Source organism: Pituophis catenifer, unplaced genomic scaffold, assembly GCF_029215685.1.
Source record: "Pituophis catenifer annectens isolate HBS135680 unplaced genomic scaffold, rPitCat1.0.hap2 SCAF_31, whole genome shotgun sequence".
NCBI lineage: Eukaryota > Metazoa > Chordata > Lepidosauria > Squamata > Colubridae > Pituophis > Pituophis catenifer.
In genome coordinates this window covers 47,753-73,405 of record NW_027256911.1, presented here as the reverse complement: position 1 = coordinate 73,405, position 25,653 = coordinate 47,753, and the positions used below count along the sequence as shown (strand labels likewise).

General features: G+C 42.6%; 1 protein-coding gene across 1 annotated transcript in view; it reads right to left on the bottom strand.

Annotated features, from left to right (window-relative positions):
• Positions 1-25,653, bottom strand: part of LOC139326287 (bridging integrator 3-like) — a 69,718-nt gene that overhangs the window by 12,956 nt on the left and 31,109 nt on the right. The window contains exons 5-6 of the mRNA XM_070956448.1: positions 10,387-10,528; positions 9,708-9,842 (exon numbers count right to left, since the gene is read on the bottom strand). Coding sequence (XP_070812549.1) covers positions 9,708-9,842; positions 10,387-10,528 — 277 coding nt within the window. The remainder of the gene's footprint in view (positions 1-9,707; positions 9,843-10,386; positions 10,529-25,653) is intronic.

Here is a 25,653-nt window from a genome sequence, read left to right as displayed (position 1 = left end):
AAGAGTTTTAAGCCTTGATGCACCTGCTGAGCAAACGCAGCATCAGTATATGCCTACGTAGACATCTTAAAAATTCAGGAAAAAAAAATAGTATTTTTTTCTAGAGAACGATAAGGACAAGTAGAGAAGGGAGCGTTCTTAAGAGGCCCCCTTCAACAAGGAAGCATGGACTCTACCTCTTTCATCTTAGTGTGAGAACGTCAAAGTCTGTGGCTGGGGGAAAAACATTCAGTTCCAAAAATTCAGATGAAGCTTACAGGTGGGCAGAAGTATTTTTACATTAGAACACGTACTCCATATTTATAGGAGGAAGAGGGATATTGCTTCAAGCATTGGCCCGAGGCAGGTTGGAGAACTCAACCCCAAATCAAAATCCAGCAATCTCTCTTCTAAAATTATTGCAATCTTTGGACGGTGGGGAGAAACCTGTTAACTTTCATGATGGGTTGGCCCACGACTTCCTCCGTTTCCTCGGGAACTTATATTGTAAAAAAAAACCTGTATATCTGATTAATTCATGTAACAACTGCAGCTAGAGTTGTATTTGCACAAAACTGGAAAAGTGAAGAGATCCCTACAGATGAAAATGTGATTAAGAAAACATTAGAATGTGCAGAAATGAATAGATTAACCCTTGCAGTTCAAGGAAAGGAAGAATCAGATTATTATAATATGTGGGAGTTATTTTATCAATGGTTAGAGAATAAATATGAGAGTAAGGTATTACAAAACCAGATAGGTTAAGAAGAGAAAGGTTGGTTATGTTATTTTATCATTATTATAAAAGAGGGCTCGCATCCTGGACATCCTGGACATAAATTGTTTCAACTCCTACCCTCAAAACGACGCTATAGAGCACTGCACACCAGAACAACTAGACACAAGGACAGTTTTTTCCCAAACGCCATCACTCTGCTCAACAACTAATTCCCACAACACTGTCAAACTATTCACTAAGTCTGCACTACTATTAATCTTCTCATCATTCCCATCACCCATCTCCTCCCACTTATGACTGTATGACTTGTATCCTTATGATTTATATTGATATTGTTTCCTGATTGCTTATTTGTAAACTATGACTATCATTAAGTGTTGTACCTTATGATTCTTGATGAATGTATATTTTCTTTTATGTACGCCGAGAGCATATGCACCAAAGACAAATTCCTTGTGTGTCCAATCATACTTGGCCAATAAAGAATTCTATTCTATTCTATTCTATTCTATTCTATTCTATTCTATTCTATTCTATTCTATTCTATTCTATTCTATTCTATTCTATTCTATTCTATTCTATTCTAATTATTATCATCTAGTATTAATATAAGAATGAATGTAAGTAATGAATATGGTGGTAAACTGAAGTGTTAAGACACAAAGAATCTTATACTCAGATGGCACACTGTTTAATGAAAGATGGAATGTTTGTAGTAAAAGAAAATTTTAAAAAATGTCCTCTTTCTCCTGGTCTGATCATGCTGGAGCTAGGAAAACTTAAGAATCTTAAACAGTTAGATGCCTCCAGGCCAGGGGTGAAATCCAGCAGGTTCTGACAGGTTCTGGAGAACCGGGAGTGGAAATTTTGAGCAGTTCGGAGAACCGGCAAATGCCACCTCTGGCTGGCCCCAGAGTGGGGTGGGAATGGGGGTTTTGCAATATTCTTCCCCCAGGAGTGGGGTGGGAATGGGGGTTTTGCAGTATCCTTCCCCTGGAGTGGGGCGGGAATGGGGATTTTGCAGTATCCTTCCCCTGGAGTGGGTTGGAAATGGAGATTTTGCAGTATCCTTCCCCTGGAGTTTTCTCTCTAAGAAAACCTTCTATGATGATATGGAGCAGCGTCTATCCTTACTATTAAACTACTACTAAATGTATAGATTTTAATGTTTTTTTAAACTTTTGTATGGGATATTGTTCGCATTGTTTTATTCTTTGAGGTTAGCCGCCCAGAGTCCCTCGGGAGTTGGGCGGCATAAAAATACGACTAATAAATAATAATAAATAAACAAACAAACCCTGGAAATCTTGAGAAATAAAGAAGTTACACTCTGTTTTCGTGCTGACCAAACTGTTGTGCAGAGGCCACTAACTACCTAAATTGTTTTCTTACTCCTGGCTGGATTTATGTTTGCTTTTAAAGAGTTCGTGCTGTTTTTTTTTTCCCACAGCTGCCAAGGCCTGAATCAAATCCTGGGAGAACACCCTACCTAGTAAATTAAATGTTGCGCAACAAATGCGAAACGCAACTGCGTTTAGAAACCAAAAAATAAAATAAAATAAAAAATAAAAATGTGAAGATTGCTGATGAAGAGACGTTTATAAGAAGCTTGGTGAGTGACCACAATTCTCCTCTTGCTCACATTTAATTGCAAATAAATGAAAAGCAGGAAACTCCTGGGGTGGCCTAGGAGAAGCTCCAACAGGTGGGGAAACCCTGAGGAACCTCAAGAGTTATTATTATTTTTTAACAATCCAGCCACGGAGAATGATTCAGAAGCGAAGGTCAAGCTCTTTTAACAAGCGTAGCTGTTACATATTTGGTAAGGGCTTGAAGGCTTTCATGGAGAGGCCAAGAGGGATTTGGGGGCGGGTTAAAAATAAAACCGACGCATCTCCTGAGTCGATTCCAATTTCAAAAAAGGCCTTTCAAACCGGACGTAATCGGGACTCTGCATTTCCTCCATAACGGACCAGGGGTGAAATGCTCCTTGTTCGGACTGGATCACCAGATCTGGTAGCGATGGAGGTGGGTGGTTCGGAGAACCGGCAGCAAAAATCTCTGCCCCCCCCCATACCCAGCTGAGCTGCGCGATCATCAGAGGTTTTTTTTTTCATTTTTAAAAGCGTTTTTTCTACAACCTCTTTGGCTGAAAAAATGCTTTTAAAAGTAAAAAAAAAAAAAGCCTCTGATGATTGCGCAGCTCAGCTGGGATCGTCAGAGGCTTTTAAAAGCATTTTTTCTACAACCTCTTTGGCTGAAAAAATGCTTTTAAAAGCAAAAAAAAAAAAAAAAAAAAAGCCTCTGATGATCGCGCGGCTCAGCTGGGATCGTCAGAGGCTTTTAAAAGCATTTTTTCTACAACCTCTTCGGCCGAAGAAGTTATAGAAAAAATGTTTTTAAAAGGAAAAAAAAGCCTCTGCTGATCAGGCAAGTCAGCTGGGATCGTCAGAGGCTTTAAAAGCAAATGGTTTTAAAAGTATATATATATATATGTATATAAAAGTTGGCCACGCCAATTCAGTCATATTACACCCCCCCCAACCAAGCCACGCCCACAGAACCGGTAGTAACAAATTTTACATTTCACCACTGTAATGGACTATTTGTTTGCAACTGAGCCCAAAGCTTATAGCAAGAGGGACCTTCGAAGTGATATAGTGTTGGACAGAGGTGGTATTCAGCCGAACTGGTAGCGGACTGGTTCACCCGAACTGGTAGCGGAAATCTGCCCGCCCTCCCCACCCCAGGCTCTATGCCATCCTATTTGGGCATGTTTTTGAGGTTGGGTGCATGCGCGGGAGGCACGCGAGTGAGCAAAGCGCATGAGCAGAACGCCAGGCGTATGCGCGGAAGACAAATGCGCACACTGAAGCGGGCGTGCACAGGCGGGGGTGAACCAGTAACAATGTGAAACACACCACTGGTGTTGGAAGGGAACTCAAAGTTGGACACGGATGTCCAACTTTGGCAATTTTAAGACCCTATGGACTTCAACTCCCAGAATTCCCCAGCCAGCTGGGGAATTCTGGGACTTGAAATCCATAGGGTCTTAAAAGTTTTCAAGATTGGACACCCCTGATATAGGAGAGCCCCTATTCTATCTCTACAATTTATCTATTTGTCTCATGGTGCTTCTTATTCTGATGTGACGCTTGTAATAAGCACTTGATCTTAAAAACATTCGATCAATGAAGCTCTCTGGTTAAATGGCAAAGGGTGTGTGAGGATGGGGAAGACTTCTTTTTTGGAATATCAATATGTTGCTGTTGAAGATTCAAAAACCTATTAGCCAGAAAAAAAAGAAAATATTTCGAAATGATGGGGTGTGTTCTCTCTCTCTCTCTCTCCCATTTTTCCTTCTCTTCTCTTCTCTTCCCTTCCTTTCCTCTCGCCTTTCCTCTCCTCTCTTCCTTTTCTTTCCTCTCTCCTTTTTTCCTTTCCTTTCCTTTCCTTTTTTCCTTTCCTTTCCTTCCCTTTTTCCTCTCCTCTCCTTTTTTCCTTTCCTTTCCTTCTTTCCTTTCCTTCTTTCCTTTCCTTTCCTTTCCTTTCCTTTCCTTTCCTCTCCTTTTTTCCTTTCCTTTCCTTTTCCTTTTCCTTCCCTTCCCTTTCCTTAGAAAAGAGGAATCTGGAAGGGTATTTCTACAGAATATCCTACCTAGTTGGGAGGAGGAAAAAAAAACCCACCTCAGAGGTAAAATATAAACCAGGCACCCCAGACTAAATCTCTTCTTGAGTATCTTATCTGCTCATGGAAGTTCTCCCCAATTTCCCCTCCCTTAATTTATATCTGGCCTTTCTACCTGTTGAACACTCAAGGTAGCTGACAGCATACAACAGGAACAATTCAAACGCACTAATGGTACAATTGTTAAGAATAGTTTAAAAGCCTCCCTAGAGAGATCTGTCTTATTGCAAAGAAAACAGCTTTGGCCAAAAATCTGCCTTCTTAAAGTCTCCCCTGGTGGCTCCCGAGATCAGAGTCGTCTTCCTATTAAATGTCCCAAAGTTGCTTTTTTGGGTTTTTCCTTGAAGATGTTTCACTTCTCATCCAATATGGTCTTACTGAATGGTGGAGAACGGAAGGATTTATATTCCTTGCAGTCATCCTTCCATAAATCCCATCAACATACATCCTTCCGTTCTCCACCATTCCGTCAGAACCAAAGAAGCTTCTTGGATGAGAAGCGAAACATTTTCTAGCCAAACAAGAAAGTCCATTTGCCTTCTGGAAGAAAGTAAGTTCGAATCTCGCCAGGCTCAAGGTTGACTCAGCCTTCCATCCTTTCTAAGGTAGGTAAATTGAGGACCCAGTTTGTGGGGGCAATAAGCTGACTTTGTATAAATATACAAAAGTATGAAGGCTATTGCTTAACGCATTGTAAGCCGCCCTGAGTCTCCGGAGAAGGGCGGCATATAAATCAATTTTTTTAAAAAAAAACCTCTTAGAACTGTGATGGTGAACCTATTGTCAAGTCAACATTGATTCGAGGCTCATGAATTAATTACCATATTTCTTGGAGTATAAGACACACCTTTCCCCCCCAAAAAAGAGGGTGAAAATCTGGGTGTGTCTTATACTCTGAATGTAGTCCCGCCCAGCTTCTCAAATGGAGGTTTCAGAGGCTGAAAAAGGCATCAGAAAGGAAGCTTCAGAAAAAAAGCCCCCAAACAGCTTCAGAAAAAAAGCCTCCAAACAGAGCTTCAGAAAAGAAGCCCCCAAACAGAGCTTCAGAAAAAAGCCCCCAAACAGAGCTTCAGAAAAAAAGCCCCCAAACAGAGCTTCAGAAAAAAAACCCCAAACAGAGCTTCAGAAAAAAAGCCCCCAAACAGAGCTTCAGAAAAAAAAACCCAAACAGAGCTTCAGAAAAAAAGCCCCCAAACAGAGCTTCAGAAAAAAAAACCCAAACAGAGCTTCAGAAAAAAAACCCCAAACAGAGCTTCAGAAAAAAAGCCCCCAAACAGAGCTCCAGAAAAAAAAACCCAAACAGAGCTTCAGAAAAAAAGCCCCCAAACAGAGCTTCAGAAAAAAAAACCCCAAACAGCTTCAGAAAAAAAGCCCCCAAACAGAGCTTCAGAAAAAAAGCCCCCAAACAGAGCTTCAGAAAAAAAAACCCCAAACAGCTTCAGAAAAAAAGCCTCCAAACAGAGCTTCAGAAAAGAAGCCCCCAAACAGAGCTTCAGAAAAAAGCCCCCAAACAGAGCTTCAGAAAAAAAACCCCAAACAGAGCTTCAGAAAAAAAGCCCCCAAACAGAGCTTCAGAAAAAAAACCCCAAACAGAGCTTCAGAAAAAAAGCCCCCAAACAGAGCTTCAGAAAAAAAGCCCCCAAACAGAGCTTCAGAAAAAAAAACCCCAAACAGCTTCAGAGGCTTTTTTTCTGAAGCTGTTTCGGAGGCTTTCAGAGGCAGGAAAAAAAGTTTTTCCCGAAACAGAGTTTCAGACTTTTCAGAGTCAAAAAAAAAAAAAAAAGCAAAAAAAAAGCAAGGCACAGAGCTCACAACCAAGGAACCTGTTGCTAAAATTCACTTCTGGGAACAGCTGATTGGGGGTATTCCAGGAGGCCGATCCACCCACCAATCAGCTTTTTTCTTATTTTCTTCCCCAAAAACTAAGGTGCGTTTTATACTCTGGGGTGTTTTATACTCCGAAAAATACGGTAGGGCATCTTTTAGAAACTTCGCACCTATGGCATGCATGCCAGAGGTGGCATACAGCGCCCTCTCTGATGGCACGTGAGCCGTCGCCCCAGTTCAGCTCTGCTGTGCATGCGCGTGCCTCTCCCGCCAGCCAGCCGGTCTTCGGGTCTCTGCCACACATGCGGGGAGGGGGGGGGGGCGTGTGTGGGGCCGCATACATGGGGGCTGCGTGCGGATTGCATTTTGGGAGTCGGGGACGCTTTGGGCACTCGGTCCGGAAAAGGTTAGCCATCACTGTCTTAGAAAATACCGAAGAGGAAGAGAGCAGATGTAGAAATTCCTGCTCTGTAACACGATCCCGCGTAGAACAAAATCTAAAACTTAATGAGGCTTGAAAAAAAAAAGAGAGACCCGGAAAAAGAATGCAGGATGGGGGCGGAATTTTGGATCTGACCTTCTCTCCTTGCTCTGATCTCAAAGCCTTTGGAAGGATCCGATCTGGTAGCTTCCGGCAGGATTAAAACACACTTCTTTATTTAAGATAAATCCCGCCCCCCCCCAACACCCACCGCCCCCCCCCAAGGAATTGTGCTCCCGTTTCTAACCCTGTGTGTTAAAACGATCTGGGTAGGGTCAGCCTGAATTTGATGACTCCCCTGATTGTAAACCTTGATTGCCGTCCATGCTGTCTGGAACTTATGGGAATGGTAGTTCAGTAATCTGGAAGATCAATTGTGCCTCTCCCTGCTGTAGAAAGGCTAAATCTTGGCTCGCCTAATTCCCTTTTAACACTCTGCTTCTTACTTCAAGAAGCACCTAACCCAGATAGTTTTAACACAGTGTTAGAAACGTGGGCACAATTCTTTAAGGGGGGGGGGTTAGCTTAAATCAGGGGTGTCTAACCCAAGGCCCGTGGGCCAGGCCCCACCCACAGGGGTGGGTGGGGGGTGGGATTGCTTAGATCTGGCCCGTGGGGCTGGCCTGGAAACAGCAAAGGACCAGCCTGTGGTGCCTCTGTTTTTTGCGGACAGAAGGCTAGCAAAACGAACTAAAAACATAACAAAAAGAGAAATGTGTCTCCCTTTTGCATTTGAAAGGGAAAGGGAAAGAGGAAAGATTAAGAAAAAGAAGATGGGAAGAGAGCAAGGAAGGAAAAAAATAAGGAAAGAAGGGAAGGAAGAAGAAAGGAGAATGAAGAGGGAAGGAAAAAGAAGAAAAGGAAGGGAGGAAGGGAGGGAGGGAGGGAGGAAGGAAGGAAGGAAGGAAGGAAGGAAGGAAGGAAGGAAGGAAGGAAGGGAGGGACGGAGGGAGGGAGGGAGGAAGGAAGAAAGGAGGGAGGGAGGGAGGGAGGGAGGAAGAAAGGATTTCTTGTTTATTCAGACTTTTCCTAAAATCATCACACTTCAATTTTTGGTTGCATGTTCTTTGTGTCTGAATGGTTTACAAAGCTGGGTTTTCCAGTGTCTAGATCAGGCTTGTCCAACCTTGGTGATATTAAGACCTGTGGACTTCAACTCCTAGAATTCCCCAGCCAGCAACTCTTTTAATGCTTTTAATATTCCATTTGGATTTATATTATTGCTATTATAATATACCGTATTTTTCAGACTATGAGACACACCAGAGTATAAGATGCACCAAGATTTTGAAGAGGAAAACAAGGAAAAAATAGCTTTTGGCCTCCCCGGACCCCAGGAGCACTCTGCAGGCCTCCCAAATCCTCTGTGCGCCCCATTTTTTTGCAAAAACGGGGCGCGCAGAGGATTTGGGAGGCCTGCAGAGTGCTCCTGGGGGCCAGGGAAACCAATAATGTGACGTGTTGGGTGGGGGTGGGGAGGCCAAAAATGGCTGTATTCGGTGTATAAGATGCACCAACATTTCCACCCTCATTTAGGGGGAAAAAAGTGCATCTTATACTCCGAAAAGTACGGTATCCTCTTTTACTCTTGCAAAATTGCTCTTTGCAAAATGATGTTGATTATTTTCTGATAGTCACCCAAATGTTATTTGGGGGAAAAAAAAAGGTGACACAGAACATGTTGAAACAAGGGTAAAACAACATTGAAGAAACAGCCACATGTATCGGTGTGCGAGGAAGAGAAGAACTATTGCCACAATAAAAAAAATAAAGAATATTGCATGCTTTCTAGCAATTGTATCACTCCCAGGTGTTGAAAAGCAATCAACATATAAAACGTTAGCCTTTTCAAATAAGCATTGAAATTATGCATTGGACATCTCCAAGCTTCCATCGATCTGTGTGTTTCTGTCACCTCATGCAGGGGTGGGCTTCAAAAATTTTAGCAAGGGGTACTCTGCCCAGTTGCTGGGTAGGCCTCCTGCATCATGGTGGCGGGGGGGGGGGATTTTTGCCCTCCCCGGGCTCCGGAGGTTTTCCTCGAGTCTCCGAGAGGGCGAAAGCGGCCTCCCCAGGCTCCAGGGGCTGTCTAGAGGCTGCAAACAGCCCCATTTCTGGCCTTCCCGCACTTCTGGTAGGTCCATTTTTCACCCTTCCCGAACCTCCCTGCATACCCTGCAGTTACCTGCATCCAAATCGGGCTGCGTGGGGACTCCTGGGAGGGGTGGGGTGGGCGGGGCCAGCCAGAAGTGGGATTTGGGGGTTCTCCGAACTGCACAGAATCTTAGCTAGAGGTTCTCACAAACCCCTGCGAACCCCCAGCCGCCCACCCCGACCTCGTGTCATGAGGCCAGTGACAACATGACAAACAGTTCAATACAAGTAGTCCTCGACTGAATGATCAGTTTTTGTTGCTAAGCGAGACAGTTATTAAGCGAGTTTTGCCCCATTTTACATTTCTCGCCACAGTTAAGGGAATCACCGCAGTGCTTAGGTTAATAACCCGGTTGTTAAGTGAGTCTGGCTTCCTCCATAGACTTTTGCTTGTCAGTAGGTCGCAAAAGGGGATCACACATGACTTTGGGGACACTGGAACGGTCGTAAGTATGAACCAGTTGCCAAGCATCCGAGTTTTGGTCACGTGAGGATGCTGCAATGGTCTAAAGGAGAGATCTTCAAACTTGGCAGCTTTAAGACTTGCGGACTTCAACTCCCAGAATCCTCCAGCCAGCATAGGATTCTGGGAGTTGAAGTCCGCAAGTCTTAAAGCTGCCAAGTTTGAGGACTCCTGGTCTAAAGGGTGAAAAACGATCATAAGTCACTTTTTGTGGTGCTGTTGTAACTTTGAACTAAATGAACTGTTTTAAGTGGAGGACTACCTGTAGAAAAGTAAAAACAAAAAAAACAAAAACCTGAATAGTTTTTTTAGGATAACAGTTAGGAAAACAAAAGGCAAAAATGGGAAAAACAGGTGACAAGCCCCTCCATTTTACCTGCGCTCGGATCAGAGATTCAAAACTCGGCTTGAAATAATCGATGCGGCTGCTGTAAAACTTGGGCATCTCTTCCAGAAGTTGCTTGTTCTTGGCCTCAAAGTCGTCTTTCACCGGCCTCAGTTCTTCTCGGGCCTGGAAGAAACCCGAAAAGAAGGTGTGAAGAGGAGAAGAAGATCTCAAAATGTTGTCCTTCAGCTCCCCTCGAAAAGTTGTCCTCCTTGGTTAGTTCCTCCCGCGCTGGGCATAGATTGTAAATGGAATAGAATAACAGAGTTGGAAGGGACCTTGGAGGTCATCTAGTCCAACCCCCCAAGATGGCTGGATGGAGTCCCTGAAGCAGTCGGCGTGAGCTTCAATGGACTCCAGAGGATGGTAAAGGACAGGAAGGCCTGGAGGAACGTTGTCCATGGGGTCTCGATGGGTCGGACACGACTTCGCAACTAACAACAACAATAGACATTTAGACATTTCTCAGTCTACCCCTCACTGAAACTCTCATAGTGTTAGTTGTGAGAGGGTATCACATCAACTTTGTGTTCTTTTCTGACACACACCTTCATCTACGCAAAGTTCTAGAACCGGCATCTAAATGTTTCCTTTCAGCCCCCAAAAACCCCCCCTCACAGTTGTTGTTATTATGATTATTTTTGCAAGCTCTGCGAATGCTCTTTAATACCTGGTGTAGCTTGGTCAGGATAGGCCCCGTTTTCTCTTTTTCTTCATACTTCTCCACCTTGGATTGCAGCCGTTTGTAATCTTGTAGGACTTGCTCGCGACGCTTTACCGCCATATTTAGACTGGGGAAGACACCGCTGAACCTGTGGGGATTTAAAAAAAAACAACAAAAAACGATTTTGATATTCTCCATATCGTATAGTATTTAAGGTTAATTCTTCACTGACAATTTTTTTAAAAAATTTTTTGAGGAACAAAAGCTGAATACTAATTAATTGATTGATTGATTGATTGATTTGATTTGAATTAATTTGATGTATATGCTGCCCTTCTCCGGAGACTCAGGGAGGCTTACAATGCGTTAAGCAATAGCCTTCATACTTTTGTATATATTTATACAAAGTCAGTTTATTGCCCCCACAATCTGGGTCCTCATTTTACCTACCTTTGAAAGGATGGAAGGCTGAGTCAACCTTGAGCCTGGGGAGATTTGAACTTGCAGTAATTGCAGGCAGCTAATGTTAATAACAGTGCTTTAGTCTGACGCGCCACCATTTTACTACAGAAGAAATAAGCTTTTCCTCTTATTTTTTGTCTCTCCTAGGATCTCAGACACTGGGAGTAATCTGTGTCCTTCCCTCTTACGCATAAAACTACCTACTTGAGATAGTAGTTGGCTCAAACTGACTTACAGGAAACATGGATGCCAATCAGGGGTTTTAAACAATGGGTTTCCAGCATGTTCCAGAATAATCTATAGCGTGTTGCTTCTCAGGATAAATAAAAGAACCACGGGAAACCCACAGAATGGATATTTATCTGGCACGGAAAAATTTCCTGCCACTGCGAAACTTTGGCATCGTTGTTTTCACAAATCGAGTGGATGTTTCCCACAATTTTTCTCAATTGCACCCATTTTGACAAGTCGGTTCAGGAAACGGCGCTCCGTTCTAGCCACAAAATCAAATCAAGGGCAATTTAAGGATGCTGTTTGTTTGGTGTTGAATATCCTCCAACCCCATCAATTACCATCAAAGGCACATGTTTTCCTTTAGGCCAGCGGGCGCTGCAACCATTCCTTTTATAACACATGTTATAAAAGCAAAAGGCAAGATAACATATGAGCTGCAAGGAATGCCATTTTAAAAGGGGTTAAAGGTAAAGGTTCCCCTCGCACATATGCGCTAGTCGTTCCTGACTCTAGGGGGCGGTGCTCATCTCCGTTTCAAAGCCGAAGAGCCAGCGCTGTCCGAAGACGTCTCCGTGGTCATGTGGCCGGCATGACTCAACGCCAAAGGCGCATGGAACGCTGTTACCTTCCCACCAAAGGTGGTCCCTATTTTTCTACTTGCATTTTTTACGTGCTTTCAAACTGCTAGGTTGGCAGGAGGTGGGACAAGTCATGGGAGCTCACCCCGTTACGTGGCGCTAGGGATTCGAACCGCTGAACTGCCGACCTTTCGATCGACAAGCTCAGCGTCTTCACCACTGAGTGTCCCTTTTAAATAGGGTTAGGTGCCTTTAAAAACAAAACAAAACACCACCAGCCACGGTGTGAACGAAGCAGGTTTGTCCCGAAAAAGCATAGCAGGTCATAAATATTAATCTTGCCTCATTCAGGGATGGGGCCTATAACAGGCTGCATTGTTTGTTCGGGGAGGGAGACTCATCCCCGACACAATGAGCTATTAAGCAGCCCATTAGCTGCAAACAGGAGCCAGATTAATAATCCTTGCATAATTCTGGATGGATGCAGAGGTGGCAGAGAAGTACAAATATGTTACGGCTGCTGAAACCACCAAAAAAAAAAAAAAAAAAAAAAAAGGATCTCAGCCAATCTTTCTCAACTTCAAATCTTTCCAACTACAGTTTCCATTAACGCACTGAGCGTGGCCATTAGCCCGATCTCGTGAAATTCAATTAATTGGTTTAGTTCTGGAAGACAAGGCAACGAGGTAAAAGTAAAGGTTCCCCTCGCACATATGTGCAAGTTGTTCCCAACTCTAGGGGGCAGTGCTCATCTCCGTTTCAAAGCCGAAGACGTCTCCGTGGTCATGTGGCCGGCATGACTCAACGCCAAAGGTGCACAGAACGCTGTTACCTTCCCACCAAAGGTGGTCCCTATTTTTCTACTTGCATTTTTTACCTGCTTTCGAACTGCTAAGTTGGCAGAAGCTGAGACAAGTAACGGGAGCTCACCCCATTACGCGGCACTTTAAATGCTTTTAAAAGACTCTGCCGGTCAGGCAACTCAGATGGGATCGTCAGAGGCTTTTAAAAGCATTTTTGTTTAGGTTGTAGAAAAAATGTTTTTAAGAGAAAAAAAGCCTCTGCCGATCAGGCAACTCAGCTGGCATCGCCAGAGGCTTTTAAAAGCATTTATTTTACATCCTCTTCGGCCGAAGAGGTTGCAGAAAAAAATACTTTTGAAAGTAAAAAAAAAAAAAAAATTGGCCACCCCCCACCCAGTCACATTACCCCACCACCATCAAGCCACATCCACAGAACCGGTAGCAACAAATTGTAGATTTCACCACTGATACAAAGCAATCGGAATGCAGAGAATATATATGTTCTCAAGAAGATTGCCCTCTGAAAATGAAATTTCCCAGAAAATTTGCTCTTAGAATTCCACAGCTGGAGTTATAAATAATAATAATAATAATAATAATAAAAACCCATTAATAAGGCTCTTACTGAGCCTCTATAATGCGGAGATCTAAGTATATCAAACATTATGCTAACAGTTCCCCCCCCCCTCCCAACTCCTTCCCACTTCTTTGCTGGTACACCATGTTGTGCTCTTAGCTATTTCAAAAGCTGCTGCGCCATAAAAACTAATCTATAAAACCGACTCACCTGTAAATACTCTGTACGAAAGACATTAACAGCGGGAAAGGTAACGCAGTATTATTTAACACAAAGAGCTATTGACATTGGCTTCTATACTTAGATTTCCACAGTGGCGAGAAGGACTTTGATTTCACAGACTAACTACACGATCCATGCTGAGCTATCGTTGCTATAGATTTATACCATGCTGCAGATTTAAGGCCTATGAAAGACTATGAAAGAGTCCTGCTGCATATATGCATGTAGATTGCCCCGGCTTTTTCTTTTATGTTAATTTAATTTTTCCCCCCCTTCCTTTTTGTGTCGTTAATGGAGAGACTGATGGAGGCAGTTAACTAGCACGCTAGCAAGAAAGGAGTAACTATACACTCGTCTTACTAATGCCGTAGCTTTCTAAGTGTTGAGAAATGATCTGCAAAGAATGTGATTTCATCTTAAGAGTCCTCACCTATAGTCTGAATCTCATCAAAAGGCTTCAAATGCTTGTTTGCTACTTTCACTAGCCATTGTTTAACAGATTAACAGAGGTGGAAGGAACCTTGTAGGTCATCTATTCCATTAGAATAGACTAGAATTCTTTATTGGCCAAGTGGGATTGGACACACAAGGAATTTGTCTTGGTGCACACGCTCTTGGTGTACATAAAAGGAAAGATACGTTCGTCAAGAATCATAAGGTACAACACTTAATGATAGTCATAGATGAGCCTTGGTGGTGCAGCGGAGTAAAGTGCTGTTAAAGTAGCACTTAGCTGCCAGCTGCCTGCAATTACTACGAGTTCAAATCTCACCAGGCTCAAGGTTGACTCAGCCTTCCATCCTTCCGAGGTAGGTAAAACGAGGACCCGGATTGTGGGGGCAATAAGCAGCAAAAGTGAACCAGATATACATTTAAGTCTAAATCCTGTCTAAATCAGAGAAAAATTGAGACCATATATGCAACATCAGAAAAGCCTGAAAGGTGTTGAAAATTGCATGTGGGGCTGATGTGAGTTAAGATGCCAGTAGCCCAGGCCATGTCACAGATTCATAATAATGCATTCATTATGCACTCTGGGCTGGGGTGAAGGGTTTTTATTTTTTTATTTATTGGTTCGATTTATATGCCGCCCTTCTCCGGAGACTCAGGGCGGCTTACAATGCGTTAAGCAATAGCCTTCATCCTTTTGTATATACCTGCTTAGTAGGCCCCCCCCAAGCGGTGTTCTTTTTTTATACAAAGTCAGTTTATTGCCCCCACAATCCGGGTCCTCATTTTACCTACCTCGGAAGGATGGAAGGCTGAGTCAACCTTGAGCCTGGTGAGAATTGAACTCGCAGTAATTGCAGGCAGCTGGTGCTACTTAATAGCACTTTAGTCTGCTGCGCCACCAAGGCTCAAGGGTTAAAGTGCTTCATGCACATTTTCCAAGAATGTCACAATAGCCTGGGAAGTGAAGTGGTAGAGTGTTGCCGCACTGCTGTAGGGAACAAAACACAACCTTCTTAAAGCTACTAATTCATGTGACTGATGCAGGTGAAAACTGAGTCAGCCACTTTTTGAGGGGCTGCCACAGAGAGGAGGGGGTCAAGCTATTCTCCAAAGCACCTGAAGGCCAGACAAGGAATAATGGATGGAAACTGACCAAGAAGAGATTCAACCTGGAAATAAGGGGAAATTTGTTGACAGTGAGAACAATCAACCCATGGAACAGAAGTTGCCTTTGGAGGTTGTGGGAGCTTCATCTCTGGAGGCTTCCAAGAAGAGAGACTGGACTGCCCTTTGTTAGAAATGGTGTAGGGTCTCCTGCTTGGGCGGGGGGTTGGACTAGATGACCTACAAGGTCCCTTCCAACTCTGTTAATCCGTTAAATCTGTCAAATACGAATCAGCTGCCAAGTCTCTGAATTTTGATCGGTTAAATCTGTTAAATCCTTCCTATTACCCAGTCCAATGTCTCACTCACTAGGTTATGGCCACATACTCTCTTGCAAGGCAGATCGTGAAGGATGCTTTGGCCTACATTTGCTTATAGAGGGAGTACATTCCATAAGCCGGTTGCATAATTTTGCTTGGGCAAGCAAGCTCTGGGCGAGACAATTTCCTGCCCAAGATTTACTGACTGCTTTTTTTTTGCTCTGGATGCGAAGACATGGGATCAGACTCGTACAAAAATTAGATGCTTAATGAATGCTTTGCACATTCTATGTACGTATTTCATGCAATGGTGGCAGGTTAGTGAATAATCAGACCCACATGTGTAAAGTTCAACTAACTACTTTATTGTTCTGTGCCTATTTCACAGGAATCTGTTAGAACAGAACAGAACAGAACAGAACAGAACAGAACAGTATTCTATTCTATTCTATTCTATTCCATTCCATTTCATTCTAATTTCATTATTCTATTCTGTTCTATTCCTGATTCTATTCTGTTATTGTATTGTATTGTATTGTATTGTATTGTATTGTATTGTATTGTATTGTATTGTATTGTATTGTATTGTATTGTATTTCATTCTAATTTCATTATTCTATTCTATTCTGTTCTATTTGTTATTCTATTCTATTCTATTCTATTCTATTCTATTCTATTCTATTCTATTCTATTCTATTCTATTCTATTTCATTCTAATTTCATTATTCTATTCTGTTCTATTCCTGATTCTATTTTGTTATTGCATTGTATTGTATTGTATTGTATTGTATTGTATTGTATTGTATTGTATTGTATTGTATTGTATTGTATTGTATTGTATTGTATTGTATTGTATTCCATTCCATTCCATTCTATTTCATTCTAATTTCATTATTCTATTCTGTTCTATTCCTGATTCTATTCCTGATTCTGTTCTGTTCTGTTCTGTTGTTCTGTATTGTATTGTATTGTATTGTATTGTATTGTATTGTATTGTATTGTACTGTACTGTACTGTACTGTACTGTACTGTACTGTACTGTACTGTACTGTACTGTACTATACTGTACTCTATTCTATTCTATTCTATTCTATTCTATTCTATTCTATTCTATTCTATTCTATTCTATTCTATTCTATTCTTCCTGCATGACCCCTCCTCTGGATAGGGATGGTTGTTCTCCAACATCTGGCTTTCTGGCAGTGGTGAAATCCACTTACCTTCGCTATCGGTTTGCGCGCAGGAGCGCACACATGCTATGCACGTGCCTCTTCTGCGCATGCACAGATGGTAAAAAAACGGGATGTAATGACATCCCGGCGGGTGGGCGGAGCTTCCTGCCGCCAGCGCTACCGGTTCAGCGAGCCGGATAGAACTGGGAGGGGGGGATTTCACCGCTGCTTTCAGGAGACAATAGGACCTAAAACAGCACTACTACAACTGAGTAAAGGTCATCCTCGACTTACGACCACTATGGAGCCCAAAATTTATGTTGCTCAGTGAGAAATTTGTTAAGTGAGTTTCCCCGTTTTACGACATTCCTTGCCGCATTTGTTCAGCAAATCACTGCAGTTGTTAAATTAGTAACACAGTTGTTAAGTGAATCTGGCTTCCCCAGCGACTTTGCTCATCAGGAGGTCGCAAAAGGGGATCACAACTGCAACCGTCATAAATGTGAATCAGTTGCCAAGGATCCAAATTTTGATTACGGGACCACAGGGATGCTGCAATGGTCATAAGTGTGAAACACGGTCATCGGTCCTTTTTTTCAGTGCCATTGTAAATTGGAACGGTCACTAAATGAACTGTCGAGGACTACCTGCACTACACTCACACTGCAACAAGATTCACATACGGTGCTGTCTCTTTTAATTTAATGCCGGAAAGCAGATTAATTTTCGATGATCATGTCAACCCTGAAGCTGGCCTGATTGAAGATAGATCCTTCCCTTCCCTGTAAGAAGCCCCATTCTCAAACTGCTCTTATTACAGATAGTCCTTGACTTATGACCATAAAGGGGATCAGAATTTCCATTGCTAAGCAAGGCTGTTGTTAAATGAATTGTGCCTGATTTTATGATATTTTTTGCCATGGTTAAGCAAATGACGATTAGAGTAGAGTAGAGTAGAGTAGAGTAGAGTAGAGTAGAGTAGAGTAGAGTAGAGTAGAGTAGAGTAGTGTACAGAGTAGAGTAGAGTAGAGTAGAGTAGAGTAGAGTAGAGTAGAGTAGAGATAGAATAAAAAATCAAATCAAATTTTAGAACAGTATAATTAAAATAGAATAGAAGATGGAATAGAAGATGCAATAGAAAGGAATAGAATAGAGAATAGAATATAGAATAGAATAGAATAAAATAGAGAAAGAATAAAATAGAATAGAGAACAGAATAGAATAGAATAGAATAGAATAGAATAGAGAATACAATAGGATAGAATAGAATAAAATAAAATTAGGCCTGGCCTAATTTTTCCCTTTTTTCCTTTTAAAATACAAATTTTAAATTGGTTTTAATTTATTGGGGTGTTTTAAATCGGTCTTCAGCCAAACTATTTAATTCGGTTTTATTCTGTTTTAATTTCTGTACTAATGTGTTTTTATCTGGTGGCTGTTCACCGCCCTGAGTCCTTTCGGGAGTAGGGCGATATACAAATCAAATAAAACAAACATAAAACAAACAAACAAAATAAAACTATAGAATAGAGAACAGAATAGAATAGAATATGGAACTGAATAGAACCAAATAGAATAGAATAGAGAATAAAATCAAAAAGAATAACAGATTTGGAAGGGCTTCAAACCCTAGACTGTAGTTGTTAAGTGAATCATGCGGTCACTAAGCAAATGTGACTTTCTCCCATTGACTTTGCTGGTCTGGGAAGGTTGCCAATAACAATCACATGACCTGGGGACGCTTCAACCATCATATATACATGCTGATTGCCAAGCACCAAAATTTTGATCACATGACCGTGGGGGGGATGCTGCGATGGATGCAAGTGTGAGGACCAGTCACAAGTCAGTGAGAGTGAGAGCAATCAACCCATGGAACAGAAGTGGCCTTCGGAGGTTGCGGGAGCTTCATCCCTGGAGGCTTCCAAGAAGAGATGGGACTGCCATTTGTCAGAAATGGTGTAGGGTCTCCTGCTTGGGCTGTGGGGTTGGACTAGATGACCTCCAAGATCCCTTCCAACTCTGTTAATCTGAATCTATCTAAGATAATCAAAGGCCTGGAGGCTAAAACATACGAAGAATGGTTGCAGGAACCGGGCACGGCTGGTCTAGTGAAGAGAAAGACCAGGGGAGACGTGATAGCAGTCTTCCAATATTTGAGGGGCTTCCACAGAGAGGAGTGGGGGTCAAACTATATTCCAAGGGGGAGGGCCTTCTCTGTGGGGGCACCTGCCATCTAGAACGAGTTCCCCCCGGAGATACGGAGGATCCCGGATCTGCGTGCTTTCCGCCGTGCCCTCAAAACATTCCTTTTCCAGCAAGCTGGCCTGGCCTAACTTCTCTTTTAAATTGCTTTTAAATCTTAAATTTGTCTTATAAATTGGGGTGTTTTAAATTTGTTTTCTGGGCCAAAGTATTTAATATGTTTTAAATGGTTTTTTAACGTTTGTACTATGTGTATTTTATTTTTTGGCTGTTCACCGCCCTGAGTCCTTCGGGAGTAGGGCGGTATATAAATTTAATAAATAAATAATAAATAATAATAATAATAAAGGCACCCGAAGGCCAGACAAGGAACAATGGATGGAAACTGAACAAGGAGAGATTCAACCTGGAAAAAAGGAGGAATTTTCTGACAGTGAGAACAATCAACCCATGGAACAGAAGTTGCCTTCAGAAGTTGTGGGAGCTTCATCCCTGGAAGCCTTCAAGAAGAGACTGGACTGCCATCTGTCAGAAATGGTGTAAGGTCTCCTGTTTAGGCAGGGGGTTGGACTAGATGACCGACAAGGTCCCTTCCAACTCTTATTCTGTTAAATCACTTTTTCCAATGCTGTTGTAACTTCGAATGTATGGTATACAAATGGCTGTAAATTAAGGACTACCTGTAAGAAATTTTCCTTGTTTGTTTGTATCTGCAATGCTATACCGAGCTCAATTATACATGTGAACATGCAGTATTTGGAAAACGGGAGATCAATTAATTTGGTGGCATCTTTTTTTCTCTTTGTGAATTTATTGGCTTAGCTTTCAACCTTCGACAAAACGAAGCTCAAGTATTTTTCTACTCAACGTTTCATTACATGGCATCTTAACGGTATAATCAACAATTTAATATAATAAAAATTCAAAGATCAGTGACTGTTCCCATTTGAATTTGCTGCAGTAAATGAAATTTAAATTGTAACCTTCTAAAGGGAGAAATCTTTTTTCCCCTCATTATATTATTCAATAAAAAAAGAAAAAAAAAGAAAGATGTTAATACTGCTCTTGAAATAATTATCCGAGGGGAAACTGCGCATGTCCTCGGCTAGCAAAATCTACCAGAAATGTCCTCATGCACCTTAAAAATTAACACCTGCAACGAGACCCAGACTTTCTGCTAACTGAAACCCATTTCACAAAATGCATAATAAATCAATTTGTCAGAAATCAGAAATGATAAAAATGTACAGAAAAGCCTTCTCCTTCAGAGTTGTATCTGTCCCTAAAAACTAATTAGCGTATTTGTGTCTCTTCTTTATAGTCTGCAACTAGCCTCGATTTATCAAAGTGATGTTTATTCCAGTCACTAATGGAGGGACAAAGCACAACAGATTGCTTTAAAAATAGCAACAGGATAAGAGTTTGAAGCAGCAAGTTATTTTGCAGAACTGACAACCGCTTCTCTTAAGATCTTTGAATAATGGATCAGACATGACGGCTGAAATAGGGAGTGACTCTACTAGTTGTCAGTATTTAACATGTTTAGACCATCTGATTCTTTGGGTCATTTCGGGAATGCTTCTTCTAATGTGAAGAGCAATAGCAGTAGCACTTAAGACTTATATACCGCTTTACAGTGCTTTGCAGCCCTCTCTAAGCGGTTTACAGAGTCAGCCTCTTGCCCCCAACAATGTGGGTCCTCGTTTTACCCACCTCGGAAGGATGGAAGGCTGAGTCAACCTTGAGCCAGTCAGGATCGAACTGCTGGCAGTGGGCAGAGGGAGGGAAGGAAGGAAGGAAGGAAGGAAGGAAGGAAGGAAGGAAGGAAGGAAGGAAGGAAGGAAGGAAGGAAGGAAGGAAGGAAGGAAGGACAATAGCAATAGCACTTATATATCACTTCACAGTGCTTTTACAGCCCTCTCTAAGTGGTTTACAGAGTCAGCCTCTTGCCCCCAACAATCTGGGTCCTCGTTTTACCCACCTTGGAAGGATGGATGGCTGAGTCAACCTTCAGCCTTGTGAGATTCGAACTGCCAAATTGCAGGCAGCTGGGAGTCAACAGAAGGAGCCTGCAGGACTGCACTCTAACCACTGCACCACCGTGGCTCTTGAATGATCAGCTCATGCCCTCAACCAGAATAGAGTTCATAAAAGTAAAGAAGTTCAAAGGTTAAATCTCCATGCATTTGGAAGGGTCTTCATAGTTTTTACTCATTGCTTTTGACCTGGCTGGGGTGGCATTTAAGATTAGGGGTAGGAATGGGAGACCCTCTAAAAGCAAGCTATTCTTATCCCCCTTATTCAAAGCAGTCTTGTAGGAAAAGAGCAGGCAGAGCTGAGGGCGGAGTTAAGCGTGTCATTAGCTTAGAGTGGTTATGTTGCCACAAAGCCAAACTGTTCTGGAATCCCATTGATTCTTATCCGCCAATTTAGTGTTGAACTTTACTTGACTAGATTCTTTGATAGGTTTGAGCAATAAATCTCTGAATTGCAACTTAACGTATGGTCCCGATTCTTTGCTCCTGAGAAATCTGGTTTTGTTGTATTTATTTATTTTTTTGTCTCTGTTTCTTAATGGCTTTTACTAGGCGCTGAGGAAACGACTACTACTGGGATGGAAATTATGAATTACTTCTCAGTGGTATTATCCACCTATTTACGGGGGGTGAGGCAGGGGTGAAATCCAGCAGGGTCTGGAGAATCGGTAGCGGAAATTTTGAGTAGTTTGGAGAACTGGCAAATACCACCTCTGGCTAGCCCAGAGTGGGGTGGGAATGGAGATTTTCCGCCTGAGTCTTTGGAGAGGGGCGGCATACAAATTGAATTAATAAATAATAAATAAATTTTGCAATATCCTACCCCCAGGAGGGGAGGGAATGGAGATTTTGTAGTATCCTTCCCCCAGGAGTGGGGAGGGAATGGGGATTTTGCAGTATCCTTTCCCTGGAGTGGGGTGGGAATGGAGATTTTGCAATATCCTTCCCCCCGGAGGGGAGGGAATGGAGATTTTGCAGTATCCTTCCCCAGGAGTGGGGAGGGAATGGGGATTTTGCAGTATCCTTCCCCTGGAGTGGGGTGGGAATGGAGATTTTGCAGTATCCTTCCCCTGGAGTGGGGAGGGAATGGGGATTTTGCAGTATCCTTCCCCTGCCATGCTCACCAAGCCAAACCCACAGAACCGGTAGGGGGAAAATTTTGGATTTCACCCCTGGGGTGAAGGGATATGTCTCCCCTATTTGAAGAGAAAACTTTTACACCTTCAAAAATGTCTAAATGCAGGCAAGCACTTTCTTAGCCTTCCCAAAATTTCAAGTAGTTAAACTAGAATAAAGATCTTGATTAGGAGGCTTACAGTGGCAAATCCAGGGAACACAGATGTGAACTAACTTTTAAAGCCTGATTGATCGAGCCTTCAAAAAGAAATGGAATTTTGACAAATGAGTATACTTGATCCATGGCTTCTTCAGCCCCTACTTTCTGATATATTTCTGTAAGCTCTCAGAGACTTCTGGCCAGAAGACACAATTAAGAAAAATCTTGGAAGTATACTTAGCTTACAGTTACAATAACTGATATTTCGTGGCACCGTTAAGTACTGATTTTTTTTTTTAAAAAAATCTCCATTGTATAATAACTGTGGCAGTTAACTTTTCATTCATTCATCATCACTGCACGATAATTAGCTAATGAATAATAATAATTATCATTATTTCTATTTTTATTCACTTTCTGCCTTTCGTTTCCATTCACTTTAAAGCTGACATCATCAATTCAAATTACCTGCCTTCCATTTATCAAGTGTACGTTTAGCTGAGATCCGGCTAACTGGGTTAGTTGAAGTCTGCAGTATGCACAGATTCTGGGAGCAGGCTTCTTAGCAAGGACAATCGTTCATTGGGATGCTAATAAAAAAGGTGCATGGGATGGATTTGCAGAATCCAACTGTACCTATTGGGAGTATTTCAGGGCAGTGCACAGTGATGGGTTGCCTCCGGTTCGGACCGGTTCGCAAGAACCGGTAGTAAAACTGGTGGGAGGCTCCGCCCCCTGCCCCGAATGTTGTCATAGGCCAGGGGTCTGCAACCTTAAATACTCAAAGAGCCATTTGGACCTGTTTCCCACAGAAAAGAAAACCCCGGGAGACACAAAACCTGGGTGGGCGTGGCCAACTCGATGTCACTCACTTCCACCAGTCACATGATCCCCCCCTTAGCCACGCCTACCCAGCCAGTCATTAGGGCAGAGAACCAGTTGTTAAAAAACACCGGGAACCACAAAATCCTTTTGACATATCTCTCTCGCCCCTCTCTCTGTATCTCTCTCTCCCTCTCTCTCTCCCTCTCTCTGTCTCTCTCTCTCCCTCTCTCTCTGTATCTCTCTGTCTCTCTCTCTCCCTCTCTCTGTATCTCTCTATGTCTCTCTCTCTCCCTCTCTCTCTGTATCTCTCTATGTCTCTCTCTCCCTCTCTGTATCTCTCTGTCTCTCTCTCTCCCTCTCTCTGTATCTCTCTCTGTCTCTCTCTCTCCCTCTCTCTCTGTATCTCTCTATGTCTCTCTCTCTCTCCCTCTCTCTCTGTATCTCTCTATGTCTCTCTCTCTCCCTCTCTCTCTGTATCTCTCTATGTCTCTCCCCCTCTCTATCTCTCTGTCTCTGCCCTGGCCGCTTCTCCATCTCCCGCCATCACCCTTACCTTCTCAGGCTAGGTGAGGAGTGACTGGGAGGGGAGGGCAAGAGGCGGGGCCAGCCGGTGGTGGGATCACCTGACAGGGAGCCACAGCAGAGGGCCCAAAGAACCGCAGGTTGCTGACCCCTGCCCTAGTCCTTCTTTTCATAAGACTAGCCATGCCCAGTTGCTACAGCCGTCCTTCATATGTTTTAGCCTCCAGTCCCCTAATCATCTTTCTTGCTCTTCTCTGCACTCTTTCTAGAGTCTCCACACCTGCTCTGCCCCAGCTACAATCCCAAGGAACTTAGCACACACAAAACTCCGAACAACTCGGTTTACTATAAACACCGTCTTTTGCAAATGTAGGCTGTTAATGAAATGTCCTTAACAACCTGCCAGAAATTCCACAGATTAGATAAAGTCTTACGAGAGTTGGCAATCTACATTCAATGACCAGCGAGCGAACATGCATTGTTTCCTGCAACGTTTACAAGCTGTGTGCAAACTTAAATAGGCTAAGGGAGTGGCCAATTAGCCCCAAGCCTTTACTCTCGAGGAGACCTCCTCCTGAGTAACCACTCCTGCCTTTTGGCAACTCTGCGTGCTCATGCATTGAGAAGAGGCTCCTCCACTTCATCCTCTTCACTTGAAGGAGCCTCTGGAGGTTCTGAAGACCCTGGCTAAATCTCTGCCTCTGGCACCACATCTTCTCCAGCCTCCTCGCTGTCCGACTCGAGCGCCGGCTGCACAGGCTGCTGGTGCACCACCACACCAGCCTCCTCGTCGTCGGGATCAGCAACAATCTGCGCAGGCTGCTGGCGGGCCACAATACTACCTTTTTACATTGTGGCGATCAAAACTGAGTGCAGTATTCCAATTGTTTCATTAAATTAAGTTTAATCACTTAATTAAAGTCAATACTAAATTGATTGACTTTCTTAGGTATATCCACACCACATCAGTTTTGAACGATCTACATTGGCTGCCTATTTGTTACTGAACCAAATTCAGGCTGCTGGTTCTGTAAAAACTTTGGGACCCAGAGATCAGGAAAAGCTTCCCTACCAAACAGTTGGGCTGTGCAAATGCTTCAGATGCAAATTTCCAAAATTGCATCTGTTTTGGAAAGTATAAGAGTGAAAATTCTCGTCTGTTATCTCCAATTATTCAAAGGAGAGGCATCTTTCCCTATTTGCACAGACCAAGGAAAGAAGAAAACAACAATTAAATTACAAAATATCCTGAATAAAACTCTACTCAGTACTGCACGGTTCACGCTATTAAAATAATCAGAGGAGACGATTCTTTTCCACATTCTATTTATGGAAGTGCATTAAAGCTGGCATTAAATAGAGGCCTTCACTGTAGTGGCACACCTATTTCAGAGCACCTTCTTGTAAGAGTCATGCTGACATCATATTCATTTTGGAGCCAAATTAACCTTTCCCCATTATTTTAACGATTCTACTTTCATCAAGTGGAATTATTCAATTGCTTTGAATTTGAATGTACTGCTTACTGCTTTATTATTATAATTGTTACTAACATTGGCATATGGTATATTTTGGGTAAGAGTACAGTCAAATATACAGATAATTCTGTCTGTGACAATTAGCAACAATAAATAGAGCATCAGTAAGCATCAATTTGCTTAGAAACATCCACCAGTACAATATACTTAAAACCAGCCAGAAGGCAAGAATTTAAAGACATACTCAAAACATTTCCATCTGTTACGTTTAAGCTTTAGTCTTTCAACTCCTTCAACATCTTTATAAGTGATTTAGATGAGGGGATAGAAGGGGAACTCATGAAATGTGCAGTCAACATCCAGCTGGGGGGGGAATAGCCAACGTTTTAGAATAGGATAGAATAACAGAGTTGGAAGGGACCTTGGAGGTCTTCTAGTCCAACCCTCTGCTTAGGCAGGAAGCCCTATACAATTCCAGACAAATGGTTGTCCAATCTCTTCTTAAAAACTTCCAGTGTTGGAGGATTCACAACTTCTGGAGGCAAGTTGTTCCATTGATTAATTGTTCTCACTGTCAGGAAATTTCTCCTTAGTTCTAAGTTGCTTCTCTCCTTGATTAGTTTCCATCCATTGCTTCTTGTCCTGCCTTCAGGGGCTTTGGAGAATAGCTTGGCTCCCTCTTCTTTGGGGCAGCCCCTGAGATATTGGAAGACTGCTATCATGTCTCCCTTAGTCCTTCTTTTCATCAAACTAGACATTCCCAGTTTCTGCAACCGTTCTTCCTATGTTTTAGCCTCCAGTCCCCTCATCATCTTGGTTGCTCTTCTCTGCACTCTTTCTAGAGTCTCAACATCTTTAGATTTTGAGATTTTGATCAAGATTCTACTTTACACTTTAGAAGATAGGTTCAAGATCCAGAAGGATCTTGACAGACTTGAACACTGGGCCCTGTATGGAATGGAATTCGGTGATGAGAAATGTAAGGTTTTACACTTAGGCAAGAAAA